We start from the raw sequence: 17071 nt of genomic DNA, 5'->3' as shown, positions 1-17071 counted from the left end.
ATACTGACTGCTAGTCTATGTGTTGGACCTAGGGGAATTGTTATACTTATGCTAGTTGAATATGAATAGGAGACCCCGGGTAGTGGCATAGGGAATTAATGTTCTATACATCACTTAGCCCTACTCACGTTGGTAAATTAGGGATAGGAAGCTCCGAGTAGTGGTTAGTGAGTTATTTCGTGAGGGATCGGCTATAACGGTTTTGTTAATTGGTCGTGGAGTTATAGTATCTATTCATACAAGGCATAAAATATCAACAATAGAGGGATATGGGATTCTAAAGCACAACCTGACTCTTTTCGTGATTGTGTTTAATTTCTTATTTACTTTTCGCACTAAAGCTCGAACCCCCCTCTCTCCCTCGTTTTACCAGTTTTTATACATTACACACATTTTGTCTTGCTTGAAGGCAATCACTCTGGATTCAATATTTTTTATTATTGTGATATTATCAATACACTTGATGAGAAATCATCAAGTTTTGGGCGCCGTTGTCGGGGACTGTTGATTTTCCAATAAGGCGACGTTTGAGCATATTCTCTTTTTTACTTTTATAACATTTATTTAAATTCTATTTATTGCTTTCTATTTTTTGAGAAATACAATTGTGGGTATTTTTCTTGTTGGTGAAGTGCATGGCACATGTGTTGACAAGTTATCATGGCAGAGGCAAGAGCCCAAACTATAAGGGACTAATGCAAGCCTACTGATGCATCACAGGTTTCTATGGGATTTCTTCCAGCTACTCCTGTAAATTTCAACATCAAATATGCCATGCTTTCAGACTTAAGGGATAAAATATTTGACGGGAATACAACCAGTGACCCATGGGAACATCTAGTAATGTTTCATGAGACTGAACCAATGTGCCAACCAGAGGACATTACAGAAGACCATGTAAAACTTAAATTATCCAGCTCCTCGTTGGTGGCTATAGAGAAAGATTGATTACTTTGACTTTCAAATGGAACAATTCGGACTTGGAAGGAATTGAATGATAAATTCCTAAAAAGATTCTTCATTACTACTCAGTTTACTGAGCGCCAAGCATAAATTGTGAATTTTAAGTAGCAGGAAACTAAGTCACTTTATGACTTTTTGGAAAGATTCAAACTTTTGTTATACAGATGCCCGAATCACAATATGAATAATATGGAGCAGATGCAAAATTTCATCAAAGGTCTCAAGAGTCAAACTTGCATGTTATTTGATGCTTCTGGGGGAGGTACTATCTGCTAAATGACTGAACCACAAGTAAAAGACCTTATTGAGAAGATGTGTATGAATGAGTACCATTCAAAAAGCGAAAGGCGGTCACGATTGAAACTATGGGCACGCCTAAAGGTATGTTAATTGTTGATACCCATACTGCTCTTTTAGCTCATATTGAATTGTTAAATAAAAAGCTAGCTGAAAGAAACTTAGGTAAAGCTAACGTGAGCCAGGTACAAGCACTTAGGTGTGATTTCTGTGGAGGAGAACATGAGAATGGAAAGTACTTGTTGGAAAGGACAAGTGAGGAGGTTCAATTAGCTAATTTTCAAAAGAATAACCCGTATTCCAACACATAAAATTCGGGTTGGAAAGATCACTCAAATTTCTGTTGGAGCAATAATCAAAATTCAAATGCTAACCAAGGTATGCAACAAAGCCAACAAGCTCTGTTTCAAAGAAGTTGTCACAGTTGGAAGAGACCTTGTAGAATTTTATTAAAGTCACTCAAAGTAGATTTGATCAGATAAATAAGAACCATGAAATTATGAGTAGAAACCATGATGCGTCAATCAAGAATTTGGAGACACATATTGGCCAATTATCCATATAAATAGTTGTTTTGCCAAGCTCAAATGGAGGATTCATAGGTAACACTATATATAATTCTAAGAATGAATGATACAAGACTGTGGAAATGAATTTTGGGGTAATTACAAAAAAGGGTGAAGCGGAAATAGTTAAAGAGAATGTAATTGAGAAAAAAGAAGGTGGAATTGGAAAAGAAGAGATTCGACATCAAGGTGATAAAGAGGAAAGATGAGTCACCATTCATTGATCAACTTATAGATAAAAACTCTCCTTGGAGGAGAACAAAGAACCAAATCCTGAATGAACCAAACCCATATTTACCAGATTACATAAAACCACTATATCTCATCATTGAGAAGAAACTGGTACATGAGGATGAGGCTGAAATGTTTGAAATTTAAAGAAGTGTTTACAAAACTTCTGGTAAGTATTTCATTCCATGAAATTTTATAATTAATTCTCCAGTTTGCTAAGTTTATTTAGGCATTGCTGAAGGGTGAAAAACAGAAGTTGACTAAAGAACATGTAAACATGATAGAGAAAGAAGGGATGACAAAACCTCAAGAATTGCCACTAAAGATGAAGGATCCAGGAAATTTCATAATCGCTTGTATCATTGGTAGGGAGAAAGTACCATTTGCTTTATGACTTGGGATTGAGCATCAATTTCATGCCTATGAAAAAATTTAAGTAATTGAAAATAGGATAGGTCTTACCGAGCAACATGATGTTAACTTTAGCCGATTCATTTGTTACTCATCAGCTTTATATTGTACAAGATATGCTAGTTCGTGTCGATGGTTTGACCTTTCCTGTAGACTTTGTAGTGATTGATATGAAAGGTGATTCAGGAGGGTCAGTTATTCTCGAACGCTCATTCTTGGCAACCGAGAATACAAAAATAGATGTGGAGACAACTGAACTTGTTTTGAAATTCAACAAGGAAAAGGTGGTGTTTAATGCATATGAATGGATACTGATCAGTGTATTTTTATGCACTTTCTTCTAATATTATAATTAGGAAACATTATAGTTTATTTTATTATTTTTTACTATTTTAGTGTGTTTTTATATTTAAGTTTATTTCTGCCTATATTTTATTTTCGTACTTTATTTTTACCTTAAACAATTATTTGATACCTTTTCACTGTGTAGACCATAACTTGAGCTTCAAGAATAAGATTGATGTGTTATGATATGTGTTGGAAAGTTAAGATAAAGAGATACAAGTTTTGTGTTGTATTCAAAAGCTGATACGGAGTGAAGGAGGATCGAATAATTCGTTGAAGTTCCAGACTTAATTAAAATAGTTAGTTTGAGCCAATTTTTATAATTTTTGGATCGGCTTCCATAAGGGCCCAAATTTCCCTTGTTATAAGAGAAAATTGGATGCTACAGTAGTTTCATTATGCATTCATGAAAATTAGAAAATTTATACGAATTCATGGAGAACTAATTACCTACGGTTGATTTGTTGTATTCGGTTTTCGCCGATACTTTGAGGTTTTATAATTTTCAATCAAATTTATTTTCCCTAATACTTTTCTCTATGTCTTGTATGTTTTATTCAACCTTTATAGAATATGTATTGATTAATTTTGATTGATTTACATTCACTAATCTTCATCGCGTGTTAGCATAGCTTTTGTGTTAATTCGTGCAAGTCTTTATTCTGTTTGCTTAACTCGAAAAATAGGAGTGTAAATTGTAACACACTACTTTCTGATTCAAATAAATAAATAAAATAAAAATAATTAAATCAAGTAGGATGTCACATCCACATAACTTGAAGTTTAAAAGTTTACTTCAACTCATATAAATCATATTGGTACAACGGAATTAAAAATAATTTTTTTTTGGCATCTAAAGCCTCACCCAAACATCCAAACAATAGTAGTTTAAAACAATAATATTTATTATTTAAAGATATGTAACGTGAAAAATACATAGATAAAACAACCCCATAGACAAAACATCCCCGGTGTTACGTATCAGAGCGACTCCACTAAAACACCCGACCGATAGCAACATATCGTGCACCGTCAACTACTCATGTACTTGATTTTCTGTACTCCAAAGGAGTACAGACACAACAAACAAAAAGGGGATGGGAAATACATTAGTATAATTAATCGGTGCATAATATACTAAGGATAGTGTTCATGCATAATGCACTACAATCATTCACAATCCACATTCTCACCATAATTAAACACCACACGATATAATGAAAATGCAATGAGACTCCATAACTCGATCCAATGCATGTGGTACCAATTGTTTATCAATGGTTCATCATACGAACCTGATTCCCCCTCCGGAATCCCGAACTTCCCCTTCGGAATCCCGAACTTCCCTTTCGAAGTTCTAGATAAGTTTAACGTTCCCCTTCAAACTTAAACTTATTTCCACCAACTCAACAATTTATGAATGCATGGCATGGAAAAAATGCAAATTACATACTTGTCATTATTCATGTCATGATCCATAATCGATTACACAACTATAGACATGAACTACATAATCCACCATTATGGATTATCACAATCACAAGTGAACAAATAATTCAAATTATTCACTATGTCACAACAATTTACCGATACGAACTTCGTTATGATTCATTCTAACACACACAATTATTATAATACATCGTGATCCACCACCATTTATCACTCAATACACTTATCTAATACATAATCCACCTTTCTGGACTACCACTAACGCCATTAACACACATATCAATCATTCGTGATACAACGATTAAATTACCGACACATACTTCATTCATATCCATCATATTTTACACTTCCTTCCACCTATTGTAACCATCTGATAAATCCATTAAAATGATTTTCCCCCTGAATCAAATTTGTAGTACTCCCTCTCAGCTAACCAACACACTAAATCCCACCTTAAAATGTGCCACGAGTCAAAAGTTATGACTAAACTTGTACAAAGGATTTTTAAAAAATGATGTTGTTTGGAAGGACTAAAACAGTACGAGTCCAACACATTTCAAACCCCAATTTCCATCCTATAAACATCCCTCACAATATTTTCAAGGATTTTCATCATCAACCATATACATATATCAACAATTAATTCACCAAACACCAACATATCATCACTTTATAATTTCTCATAATTTGTTCATCATGTTCATATCCCCAAAACTCTTATTCCATGATCATGACAGAAAAATTCGGCAAACACCATCACATCAAATTCATACAACAATCAAGGATTTATATATAACAATCACAATCTACTCATCTCATCATACAAACATTGCAAACCACCAAGAATTTCAATCAAAAATATGGTAAAGAGTAAACCTAAGAGGGAAGGACTCCTCACTACCCTCTCATGGATATACACCCTTATAAGAATTGTTTTTCTCCCCCTAACCTTAGATTGTTAAGCTCCAATTCTTGACAATGGTGATTTCCTTGATCCTCCTAGATTTTTCTCTCCTCTTCCTAGCTCACTTTTTCCTAAGTTTTCACGTATTTTGTAACTTCCCCTCTTCTCACTTCCAATTCCCTTATAACAACCAATTTTCTATTTTTATTTTAAATCTAATATTATTATTTTATTAAATCTAAACAAAATATTTATGTTAATAAATCCAAATCAAATATTTATTTTAATATATCACTGTAGCAATAATAATTAAAATAAATATTTAAATATTAAGTATTACTATTATTTATATAAATCATCCTAATTAAATAATAGTAACAACCACTACTTCTCCCACCACCCACATATCTCTACTTTTTTTATCACACACCCCTAACACCTTAAATTCTAATTTCTAAGGTTGGTGTACCACACTCAAGGGTCTCCCTTAACACAACATAACATCACAACACACACAAATTGTACAATTATATTAAGAAAACAAATAATAAAATTTTGGGGCATTACATCAATCGCATAGTTTCAGTTACGCTTGTTGATTGATGTTGTATTCGAAAAGAGATTAGAATCCGCTTAGGGCATGAAAATTATATTAACCAATGATAACTTAGGAAATCGAAATAATAGATCAGTCTGTTTATCATATTCGTAATCAATTTCCATTAGTCAGTAGCATAATCGAAAATCAAAATCCCCCATTTATTTCAATCGGTTGGTTAAAGTGAACAAGAGTCCTTGTGATAAGACTCAAGAGTCGTTACCCTAACTATAATTTTTAAATTACTCATTTTTGACCCATGCATGATAATGAATCAAATTAGTTTCGTTGTCGGGGACTCTTGTCATTTTTAACCAATATTAGAGTCTTAGGTGTTCTCCCTTTCCTTTTTCCCCATCTGTTCTTGCTGTTTTGGCTGATTCGTGTGCATCCGTCAAAATCGGTCAAAAAACCCGGTTTTAGAAAATTTATTTCCATTTCGAAAGTTTTCCATGCAAACTTAGTAGAAAAATCCGATTTATGCGTATTCATTATTTTTCTATTTTTTATGAATATTTTACTGTTTTCATAGTTTCAGAAAAATCCAAAAAAAATCTCAAAATTCTCAATTGGCTTCATTAGATTAAATTCCATATTTCTGTATTTTTTAATCGTTTTCTGTGTTATACAACTATTTTGCTCTATAGGGATATTGTTAGCATTTTCACATTTGTTGTTGCATTGCTGAATTAGTTCTGGCTACCAGGTCTGGTTGTTTTGACTTGTTTGATTTTGATGCTGAAGTTGAAAAAACCTTGCACACACAACGTAGAGAAAATCAGGTTAGCACTAGTTCACACTTGCTAGCGATTCTGATTCTGATTCTTTGTATGTGCATAACTTATTTGATTATGAACTTGCTTTTGATAATAACATGGGTGAACAAAGGACATTAAGAGAGCTTGATGCTCCTGGTGTTAATTATAATGGTTTATATATCGAATATGTTGATGTTGGTGTTCCTTTTGAATTGAAATTTTTCTTAATACACTTGTTGCCAAGGTTTAATAGTCTTGCAGGTGAGGATCCGCATAAGCATATGAGGGAATTTTAGGTTGTTTGTTCTACACCTTTGAGACCTGAAGGAATAATAGAAGATCATATCAAGCTCAGAGCCTTTCCATTCTCACTACATGATGCTGCAAAAGACTGGTTGTACTATCTTGAGCTGAATTCTGTTACAACTTGGAATGATTTAAAGAAAGTCTTCCTGGAAAGATACTTTCCTGTCTCTAGAGTTGCATCAATCAGAAAGGAAATATGTGGTATTATACAGGGAAATGAATCATTGGCTAAGTATTAGGAGATATTCAAATAGCTAGTGTCTAGTTGTCCTCATCACCAAATCACTAAGCAGTTGCTTATTCAATACTTCTATGAAGGGTTGCTACTGAAGCACCGCGAAAAATACAGAGTCGCCACCGAATTTTATTTATTCCAAAGGGAAGGGAAAATATCGATAAAACCCCAAATCAGAGAAAGGGTCTCACAACCAAGAGCGGATTCGGAAGTCGGTTATGCAAGGGGAAGATATTAGCACCCCTCACATCCATGGTACTCCATGGGAACCACTTGCTTGTATCAAATATGCATGGATGTTTATTTAGCTGTAAGTTGCTTGCTATCGGAAGTGAGATGAGAGAATAATATGGGGCAGAAAATAAGTTTTAAGTTAGTGTGCTCGCCAAGGATTTGGGTCCTCGTGCCTACGTATCCCCATACGTGCAATAGGGAAGTCAGAGCTTCGTAGTTCGTCTCAAAAATGGCGTATTTGTTTGGTTATTTTTATTGAACAGTATTGGTGTTCGCACGCTACTGTTCACTTGCTTATGTACTCTTTCGTGGGAGCGGAAAGTATTTGCTTTTTTGCGGTAAAATGGAGACGCTTGGTTCGCACTCTAGCAGTTAAACATTACTTGCTCACACATGGAGGCTTAAACTTTGTTCACGGTAGAACGGAATTAACACGTCCTTATTGAAAGGTTTTGAAGAGAGTGCACTAAGGAAAAAGATGATTTGATTTGTTGGGGTCGATTTTATGCATGGAGACAAGCATTAGACCCTTGACTAGATACAGTCAACAGTCCAATAACTCGGGAGTTGAGAGGACAAGTTATCCTAACCACTCTTTTTCGTCCAAAAAGAGATTTGATTATGAAAGGAGTTTGGCAAGTTTAATCGTTGGAACTTAGAGGGAGACAAGTCTCTAACCCTTGACTAAGTACAATCAACAATCAAAGTACTTGGGAATCGAGAGGACAATGAAGTCCTAACTATTCTTTTTCCTCCTCATAGTGCCTAAATCTAACTTGTTTGAATCATTAGATGTTTTAGGGGGGGGGGGGGGGAAGTCAAGTGTCGGGTCCTCAGGCTAGGTACGACCGACAATCCAATTACTTGAATGTTGTGTACAAACACGTACATCCCATTTGCATTCCAATTTGTTATGAAAAGGTTTTGAAAAAGAAACTTGACGTTGAATCAAGTGTTTGAATTTATTATGAAAATAGTGAGTGAAGAATGGAGGTGAGATAGGATAAGATTGAGAAGAGAATGGAGAAGAGATGTAAATGATGGATTTTGGAGTGGATGGAGAATGCTTGGCGTTGGATCAAGCATTCATGTTGCAATGGTGTGAGTTTTATTCGGAAAAAACAACTTGACGTTGGATCAAGTTTCTTTTGAAATGCTTTATTTATCGTTTTGTATTTTATCTTGGTTATTAACTTGCATAGTGAGCTAACTAGAAACCAATAAAACTAAGTTATTACAAGACTAAGGGAAGGGGGACATTTAACCCACAATGGGGGGAACCCACACAATACAACACAAAGACATGAGAAGAAAACTACACTTTACAAATTATTGAATAAAATAAAAGGAATAACTTGAAAGATGTTTGGATCTCTCATTCACATGTCACCACAAACAAAAACAACTAGTGGTTAGTATGCATTAATAAAATGGAATTAAAATGCTATTTCAAGTGAATGAGATGGTATGATGATGGAAGGATATGATATAGTTATCATGGTGAATATAATAGACATGCTAACACATCATACCAAATTGAAATATCATTTTCAATTTGGATATGCTAACCACAGTCAAAGAAATTGAACAATTAAAATGAAATTAAAGGTCCCACAATACATGAACATGACATATAAAATTAAAAGGGAATTAAAATGACTTAATCCTAATTAATCCTAAGCATGAATTAAAAGTCAAGAATTATGGGGAAACTCAAATCAAGAATTAATATGGCTAATCAAGTATTTTTTTTAGGGATTTCTTAATTTGAGGAACAAATGAATTAGTCCTAAACATGGTAAATTCTAATTCTAGTCTAGTTTCTACATGAAGACTATTTTTATTTGTTTTCTACTCATGGTAATCGACAAATAAAATAAAAATTAAAAGAATTAAATTGCATGGAAATACCAAAAAGATCAAAGAAAATACCAAAATAAATTAACATGGGCCAGGAGGTGCAAACTCTGGAGTATGGTGCAGGAAATAGTTTCAGGCGCCTAAGGGGGGTGTGTAAAACGGAAACAAGGGTAATGGCCACGAGATCCACGTTAGGGCCCAATCTGTTGGGCCCATCAGCACTCGGCCATGAGAAGCCAAAAAACTCACACATGTGAAAAATGAATCAGCACGTCTAACACGTGGCATCTCCTGATTGGATGACGGCACAAAATTGGAAATAAGGACTACGCGCCAGATTTGCTCATAACTCCGGTTTATGTTTCCGTGGACCGCCGTGCCAGAAATATCTTTCGGCGGCGGTTGTCACCAGAAATCAAAATCAAATACACCACTAGCTTCGCCTTCACCTCCTGATTCTGAATCCCTCATTAATTTCTCAATATTTTAAGCCTAGGTTAACCAATCAATCCTAATACATCAAGAACCCTAAGTGTTCCTAATCAAATTAAAAATTGACCAAGCCATGATTCATTCTTAGACCTTAGGGTTATTGGTGCTCTATCTCCTATCAACCTACTGGTGACAAGAAAAGAATAAACGGTGAAGTTCAGAATTCCTACCAGAGTGTTTTGACGGTGACGACGGCGACGAAGTTTCAGGTACGTCTGGTGCTTCCTTCGCTTCTGCTCGAATCTTATACTTCCTCCCCTTTCTTCTTCTTCCTTGTTGATGCGAATGGATCGAGGATGAACTTCGAATTGAGTTGAAGGTGAGGTTGAGAACCGATCCACTGATTGAATGAAAACCGATGATTGGGATGGATGAAGATGAGATATTCGGTGAGGGTTGAGCAGTGGTTGAGATTTTTTGAGTAGAGAGAGTGAAGGTGAATCCTCTTGGAGAATGGTTGAATGGACTTGAATCTGAAACTGATTGGGATTTTCTTGAGTGAAACAATGATTCCCCTTGTTGAATGATCGGAGATGTATTTAAAGTTGGTTTGGACATTGGGATTGTGAAATTCAGTTATGAATTTCTATTATGACAGCTGGCATGGTAGTTAGGTTGAGTTGGTTAAATGAGTGTAAAGAGAAAAAATATTAATGACTGGCCACTGTAGGTTATATCTGAACTGAAGTCATGTGAGATTTTGTCGGTGACCTATTGAACATGTTGCAGGTTCTATTTTTAATGTGTTCAGTGAGGCCATTGCAGTTTTGGATTGGTGATCAACTCGTTGTTCAGGTCAGGCTATGGTGCAGTGTGGTGGTGGTTGACATGCTGATTTTGTATTGCCTTGGCTTGGTATGCAGCTGGTTTGCACGGCCGTTGTGTATCAGTTCAACATGTCTGCAGTGGCAGTCACTCTCACTTGGATTTAGTTCATGTAGCTCGTGGTTTATCTTCTCATTTTTTGTTGCTTATTACGTAGCCTGTTAGGTGTTATTCATGGAACTGTTGGACTGCATGAATGGTGAGCTAGCTAATGCTGTCGTGTGGTTAAGATGCTTTATCATGTTCTGCAGATTTTTATCAGTTGGAAGCCAGTGAGAAAATCATGCCCTCTAGTTTCTGTTTTCCGTGCCACTTCAATAGTTCCCTTGTCTTACCTATCACTTCATACTTCAAATTTGGTCTGTCAAATTGCATTATTGTATTTCCTGCATTATGACTGAAATGTTTTAGCCGGGATTGAACGGTATGTTGTGTGCAGGTTGCTTGCAGCGGCGATAGCGGCGTTTGCATCGTGTGGCTTTTGGTAGCTATGTAGTGCGTTTAGCTTATGTCGCTGCTGTGTTTAAGTTGCAGTTTGCTGTTAGTGCATTTGGGTTGGATTTCCACATTTGCAGCTATTCTCGTTACCGTTTCGGTTCCAAGGGAGCCTTAGGGAAGGTTCGAGACGCCTTGGTTCGAAGCTCTCTCTTCATGTTCTGTTCTGCTAGCTTCCTCTTGGTGAAGTTTTGTTGAGAATTAATGTTGTCTTCTTTGTGCAGGTTAGAGACGAAAGGCCTTACAGCCAAAGTAACATAGTCAGGGTGGATTACCATCGTGTCGACGATGGTTTCGACCGCGAGTTCATCGAGATAAAAGGTGGTGACACTATTGTAGAGACTGGTGTGTACTTTATGCGAAACCGAAACGGGATCGTAGTTCTCCGCCTCAATCCACGCGAAGTTGACTCATTTTTCTTTAGAAGCTTATTTCCTCTGTTATATGGAAAGCGGTTTTGGATTCGGTTTGAAGATTCTAAGATGTGGCTTGAGGGTTGAAGGAGTGGTTGGAAAGTGAAGAAGGTTCGTCCTCGCTGGAGTTGAGAGAGCTCTGTTATTACCCTTGATGCAGTAGTAAGCTTCTGAATATCATTTACAGTATTGTTATTTCTTGTAACACTTTTCCACTGCCTAGACTCTTTTGGGGCGTAACCACCATCTTGATGTAAACCTAGAACTCTCCTCGTTCATTCTTTAACATCTTCTCAACCGTGGATAACTCTCTTTTTGATCCTTGGTTAGGATTTGATCCATCAAAGTTTGCTGTTTTCAAACGGCTTGCAATTTTTGTGAACAGTCTTATACCTTTCATGTGCACTTTGTCGGTCTCTTCCATAAGCCACTCTTGTTTTATAGCACCACCAAATTTTAGCTTGTGAGGAGGCATAGACACAGTATAAGTAGCAACTGAAGAATATCTGAACATTGCAACCATGTAGCCTAGTCCAAGGGAGTGAAGAAAATCCCTATCAAGAGAATGGCCATAGCTCAATTTGCTGCTAGATGAATAATGAGAAAGGCTGAGGTCCAAAGATTTCCCAAATGATAAACTGCGGGCAATGGTGGATATCAACACTCTCTTATCCTTCGTTGGCTCTTTCGGTGTTATGCTGCAACAGGTGCGCATGTTAATTGCATTTGTTTTGCGGTTTCACAATGATTGACATGGTTCGGTATGTCTGGTAATAGATCCTGCAGGATTAGGCGTGCCTGCAAACCCTTGTTCAGCTGCTACTGATACCCCATAAGGCGCGTGGCTTTCGTTGCTGCAGGATTTTGATGTTAATCATTGATGGCTGCTTCCGCATCTGTGATGCTTGGTAGGTATGGTTTCACATTTGGTTTCAACATTTCTTGGCACATTACAGGTTGGGTTTATGAGTTGATGTTACAGGTATTGTTTGGGTTTTGCTAGGTAGGCTGCTGAATGACAGGTCTGATCCATGGTGCCTAGTGATGAGGAATCTGCTGCAGAATTGTTGGCTTGTAAGGGTGCAGGGTGGTTTTGGTTATGGTCCTGCAGCAGGTTTTGAAGTTAACGATTTTCATCCGTCTTGTAGGGTGTCAAGGACATCCTTTTTTTTACGGTTTCCGGATCAGTGAGTGAAGGTTTTTGGAGGGTGAAGCTAGGAGCACAATTCTATTGTAGAAGTTACGGGCGAGAGTTGTGGAAGGAAATTGGCGGATCTGTTACGGCGTGGTTTTAGAGTTCTGTTGTTAAAGGGTGGTTCGGTCGCGAAGTTTTGTGATTGAAAGAAGTGAACTGAGGCTGGTTCTGCTTTATCAGTATTTTTGCGAAGAAAATCCATTGCAGATCTTATTACAATTTGGTCTTGAGGGAGTTCTCAATGTTTGAAGTTATTTGTAGTTTCGGTGAGTGTTTTGAGCTCTCTATTATGCTGCTTCTGTTTTGCCTCCTTCTGTTATGAGCTTGTTGGAATTGTTTTCGTTGCTTAGCTTCCGTTATGCCGCTTATTAAGGTAGGTTGGATTTAGTTATTTTGCACTTGATTAATGATGCTGATTCTAGTTATGTTCCTTATATTCAGAAAAGAAACGGTGAAATTGGGATGGGTTTGCTCTTTAGGAAGAATGCTGTTATAAGCAGGATAATAAGTTTCCAGTGCAAGTTCCTCCAAGGTATGTTGTGTAGTCCACAAATAAGAAGAGTGACCTTCAATGTGATCGGTAACGTCAACATTTTGGATCCCAGCTAAACCTTGAGAAAGTAGGCTGGCACGGAAAGCCACTCCAAGCATCCAGTCAGTCCTGGAATAAGCATTTATAAACCTTCCTACTACGATCTTTCTAGCAGCTTCCCAATTCACATATTTTATTGCAATGGGTGCTCCAAGAAGGACAACTCTTTCCACAAGTTCAGCGTGGTTTTCTGTTTCAGCCAAACATTCTAAACATTTGAAAATAACTCTTGCTCCAAGTGAGTAACCTATAAGTGTCACAGGTCTATTTCCTTGAACTCCTCCTAATAATACTTCAGAAAGCAGTATCCCTGCCTTGTCTGGTCTGTCAATAGCAATCGACCACATGCTGTCTATGAAATCAGTAGCTGAACGTAATGCAGCTGGCCAAGCCAATGCAGTTAAAAGTGCACTCAAGACAGTCAGCATTGCCCCTTGCCTCATCAACTCCAACGCAAGCCTTGAAGTTAGCCAATCCTGGATTGCAACGCTCACGGCCATGAGGTTCTTGGATTCCCACTGTGGTGCATACCTCTCCAAATTGTCATTCTGACCTCCAGAAAGCACTTTATTATCACTTTCTAATACACTCCTCATTTCAAAAACAGATGTATCATCAGATTTTTTCAAAAAGGGGACATGTGAAACGGTGTAGTACACTTTGGTTGGCACCCTCAATATTTGAGCTCAATTGACTTTCATCAGTGCCATATATGCTTGCAGTTTTATCACCAGTAACATCCTTTCCTTCCAAATTTCTAGCAAGCTTTTCAAGACTTATGAAGTAACATCCTGACATCAACATACTTGAAATACTTGGATGCTAGTAAATCAATCAAGAAAAATTCAGCAGGACTATAAGAGTGAAGAATGAAAGGTTTGTATGCAATTAGAGCTCAAGACATTTGTGTACGGTTTATGTGTGGAATTCGAGTTTTGGAAATTGGTTTCAAATGTTTGTAATTGGATTTTGGTTGGCTGACTAATTTGGTTTGTGTTGTCAACAAGGTAGGCAACTTTACCGAAAAGTGTGTGCACTCCGGTAGCAATAACAATTGCTTCAATCTCACCCTTCTTAACAGTTGATCCAGAAAAGACTTCATCTGAGGGATTCTTTGTTGCCGGAAGAGATTCTCCAATTAAAGTCGACTGATCAACACCCAAAGCATCACCCTCAAGAAAACGAGCATCTGCAGGAATGATATCTCCTAATTTAATGTGGATTATATCACCTGGGACTAAGATTGCAGCATCTTCTTCAGATTTCTCCATCTCCCTCCTCAGTTTATCCATGTTCTCCTTCCTGCGATTTTCTTCCAATCGCAATTTCTCTTCACGTCTTTTATCAAGATCATCCTTATAGCTTTCCATGTATTCCTCTGCACCGGCGTCAACAGCTTTGAAGAAGCCTTCAATTCCTTCACCAGTAACTGCAGAAACTCCAGCTGATCTTAAATTACTGTAAAATTCATCTAGTGCCAAAGAAAGGCTCTGAGTTAAATTTGAAGTGTATGACTGATCTGGACTTGCTGCTGCTTGGAATACCTCAAAATCTTTCATCCACTCCAGGGCAAATTCATGTTTTGCTACATCAACCTTGTTGAATGCCAAGATGAGAGGTAACCTTGTCTTATAGAGGATACTGCAAGCATAAAGCATGTTGCTCATAAAAGTGGTGGGATTTTCCGCACGAGGTGTATCAACTACATAGGCAACTACAGTGGGAAATGTGGAGGCAAAAGCTTCTGTGATGATAGCACCAGAAGCAGACCAGGTGAATATCTCAATCTGACCAGGCGTATCCTTCCCATTTGATTGCATTTCACGCTTTGCCTTATTTTGTAGGTCATGGACAATGGTGGTTGAACTCAAAAGGTCAAGTTTGAACTTGAAGCCTTCATGTGAAGATGGCAAACCAATGGATCATGGTGGAACTTTGGAGATTAAAAAGGATTTTGGGTCTTAGGAGGAGAATTTAGGGTTTTACGGACATGGGTTAACTTTGGTCAAAGTTGGCCAAAAAGTCAACTGTTGACCAAAGTCAACATTTGGTCCACACTTCCATTTTTTGTAATTTCTCATGTTTTTGGACGCTTTGCTTTGTGATGGATATTTTATGAATGAATGAGTTGATGTATTTTGGATGGTACTCGAATGAAATTGATTGACTTTGAAACTGAATACATCGAAATGAGCATAAGCAAGCTATGGTATTGAAAATGGAATGAATTGAATGGAAAATGGACTTGAGTGAACCATTCGCATAATCCAACCTCAACCTCTTAAAATCAACACACTTGAATGATTTATATAATGAATGATGACTAACAAGACTTTGGTGGATCATCTTGACATTGGATAAACGAACAACAAACATGACCTAGACAGTGGATGTGGATGATATAAGATTCAGATGAATCACCTTGGGCCTTAACATGGGCCAAAGGGCAATGGGATTGCATGAAGCAATAGCCATGCCATGAACAAACTATGCACTAAAAATGATCAGATGCGATGAACACAAACAAACCACGAAGAAGCTATGGGCTAGGAGTGAGGAAATGACTGGATGACATGCCGTGAATGAATTGAACCAAGTTATGGTGCCATGGACGTGGACTTGCACCAATGAATACTATCAAGCAAATGATGAACGTGTGAGACCATGAAGTGAAAGCTAACACAGCCCAGTAAACATCCATAATGAACCATGACCAGATGGGTACCCCAAATTAGGGTTTTGCCTAACCAAGAAGTCTTCAATGATGGGTGCAATGAGTAAGCATCAAGAGTTACCTCCCCTTAGGGTTGGATCTCCGGGCCACCTTTAACTGCAAAAAAATCCCATTTTCCACTAGGTGCGAGCACAAAGCTAGGAATCCAAGATACATGTCCTCTTGTATTGGACCCTGGTTATGTAGATGATATGAATGATATGAAGACATGCATATGACTAGGGTTAGTGACCTAGATAAACTTTGCGAAAGGTATGGTGAATTTTGGGGTATGACAACTACCAATGGACATAAACATTTTAAATGTTGCTAGTGGTGGAGTACTTGTTGATAAGACTGCAACTTCTTCCAAATCCTTGATTGAGAACATGTTACTTAACTCCCAACAGTTCACAACTAGAAACATGTATGTGGTCAAAACTAAAGGTGTGAATGAGATTCAGGCTTCTTCTTCCAACAAGGCTCTAGAAACCAGAATTGACGAGATTACTTCTTTAGTGAAACATTTGACAGTTGGTAAAGCTCAAACATCAAACTTGTGTGGTATTTTTACTTCTCCTGAACACCCGACCGATACATATCCTATTATGCAAGATGATTCGGTTAGTGAGTTACCTCAAGCATATGCAATAACTCTTTACAATCAACACAACAATCAAAACAGGTACAACACTCCAGACCTATCCACTAATAGGTATCATCCCAACTGGAAAAACCACTCAAACCTTCAGTATGGGAATCCACAACCTAGCAAACAAAAATTGATGTTACCATTACCACCACCATAGAACCCTTTAGAAGTAACCACCTATGCACTTTCCGGACCTTCACTTGAGGACCTTGTCAAGTAAATGGTTGTAAATAATCTTCAAATTCAACAACGAACAAATTATAGTATTCATACTTTGCAAACATAAATCGGATAACTTGTTACTTCAATGAATGCCATATAGCAAGCTCAAGAATAGAACCAACTACCTGCCCACACAGTAGTGAATCAAAAAGGCCCTAATGTGAGTGCAATTTCCTTTAGATCCGGAAAAGTTGCAGAACCAACCCTAGAAAAAAATATTTAAAAAAATTGTTAGTTCAGCACCTGAACCTTGTGTTGTTGTTGAGGCTGAAAAAGAGTATGTACCACCAATATCTTTCCTACAAAGAGTACTGA

At 37.3% G+C, this 17071-nt stretch overlaps 2 protein-coding genes across 2 annotated transcripts; both read right to left on the bottom strand.

Moving 5' to 3' along the window:
* Window positions 1–12961: 12961 nt before the first annotated feature.
* LOC127114678 (uncharacterized) lies at window positions 12962–13765 on the bottom strand. Its single transcript, XM_051046656.1, has one exon. It carries the CDS (start codon window positions 13763–13765, stop codon window positions 12962–12964), a length of 804 nt encoding a protein of 267 aa, XP_050902613.1.
* A 19-nt stretch (window positions 13766–13784) lies between these two features.
* LOC127114662 (GPN-loop GTPase QQT2) lies at window positions 13785–14989 on the bottom strand. The gene is made up of 2 exons (XM_051046655.1): window positions 14191–14989; window positions 13785–13960 (listed from the first exon to the last, which is right to left on the bottom strand). Exons 1-2 carry the CDS (start codon window positions 14987–14989, stop codon window positions 13785–13787), a joined length of 975 nt encoding a protein of 324 aa, XP_050902612.1.
* Between the last annotated feature and the right edge of the window lie 2082 nt (window positions 14990–17071).

This window comes from Lathyrus oleraceus, chromosome 1 (assembly GCF_024323335.1).
Source record: "Lathyrus oleraceus cultivar Zhongwan6 chromosome 1, CAAS_Psat_ZW6_1.0, whole genome shotgun sequence".
In the NCBI taxonomy this organism is placed as follows: domain Eukaryota; kingdom Viridiplantae; phylum Streptophyta; class Magnoliopsida; order Fabales; family Fabaceae; genus Lathyrus; species Lathyrus oleraceus.
The sequence above is the reverse complement of the archived record's forward strand: the minus strand, read 5'-3'. Positions and strand labels throughout refer to the sequence as shown.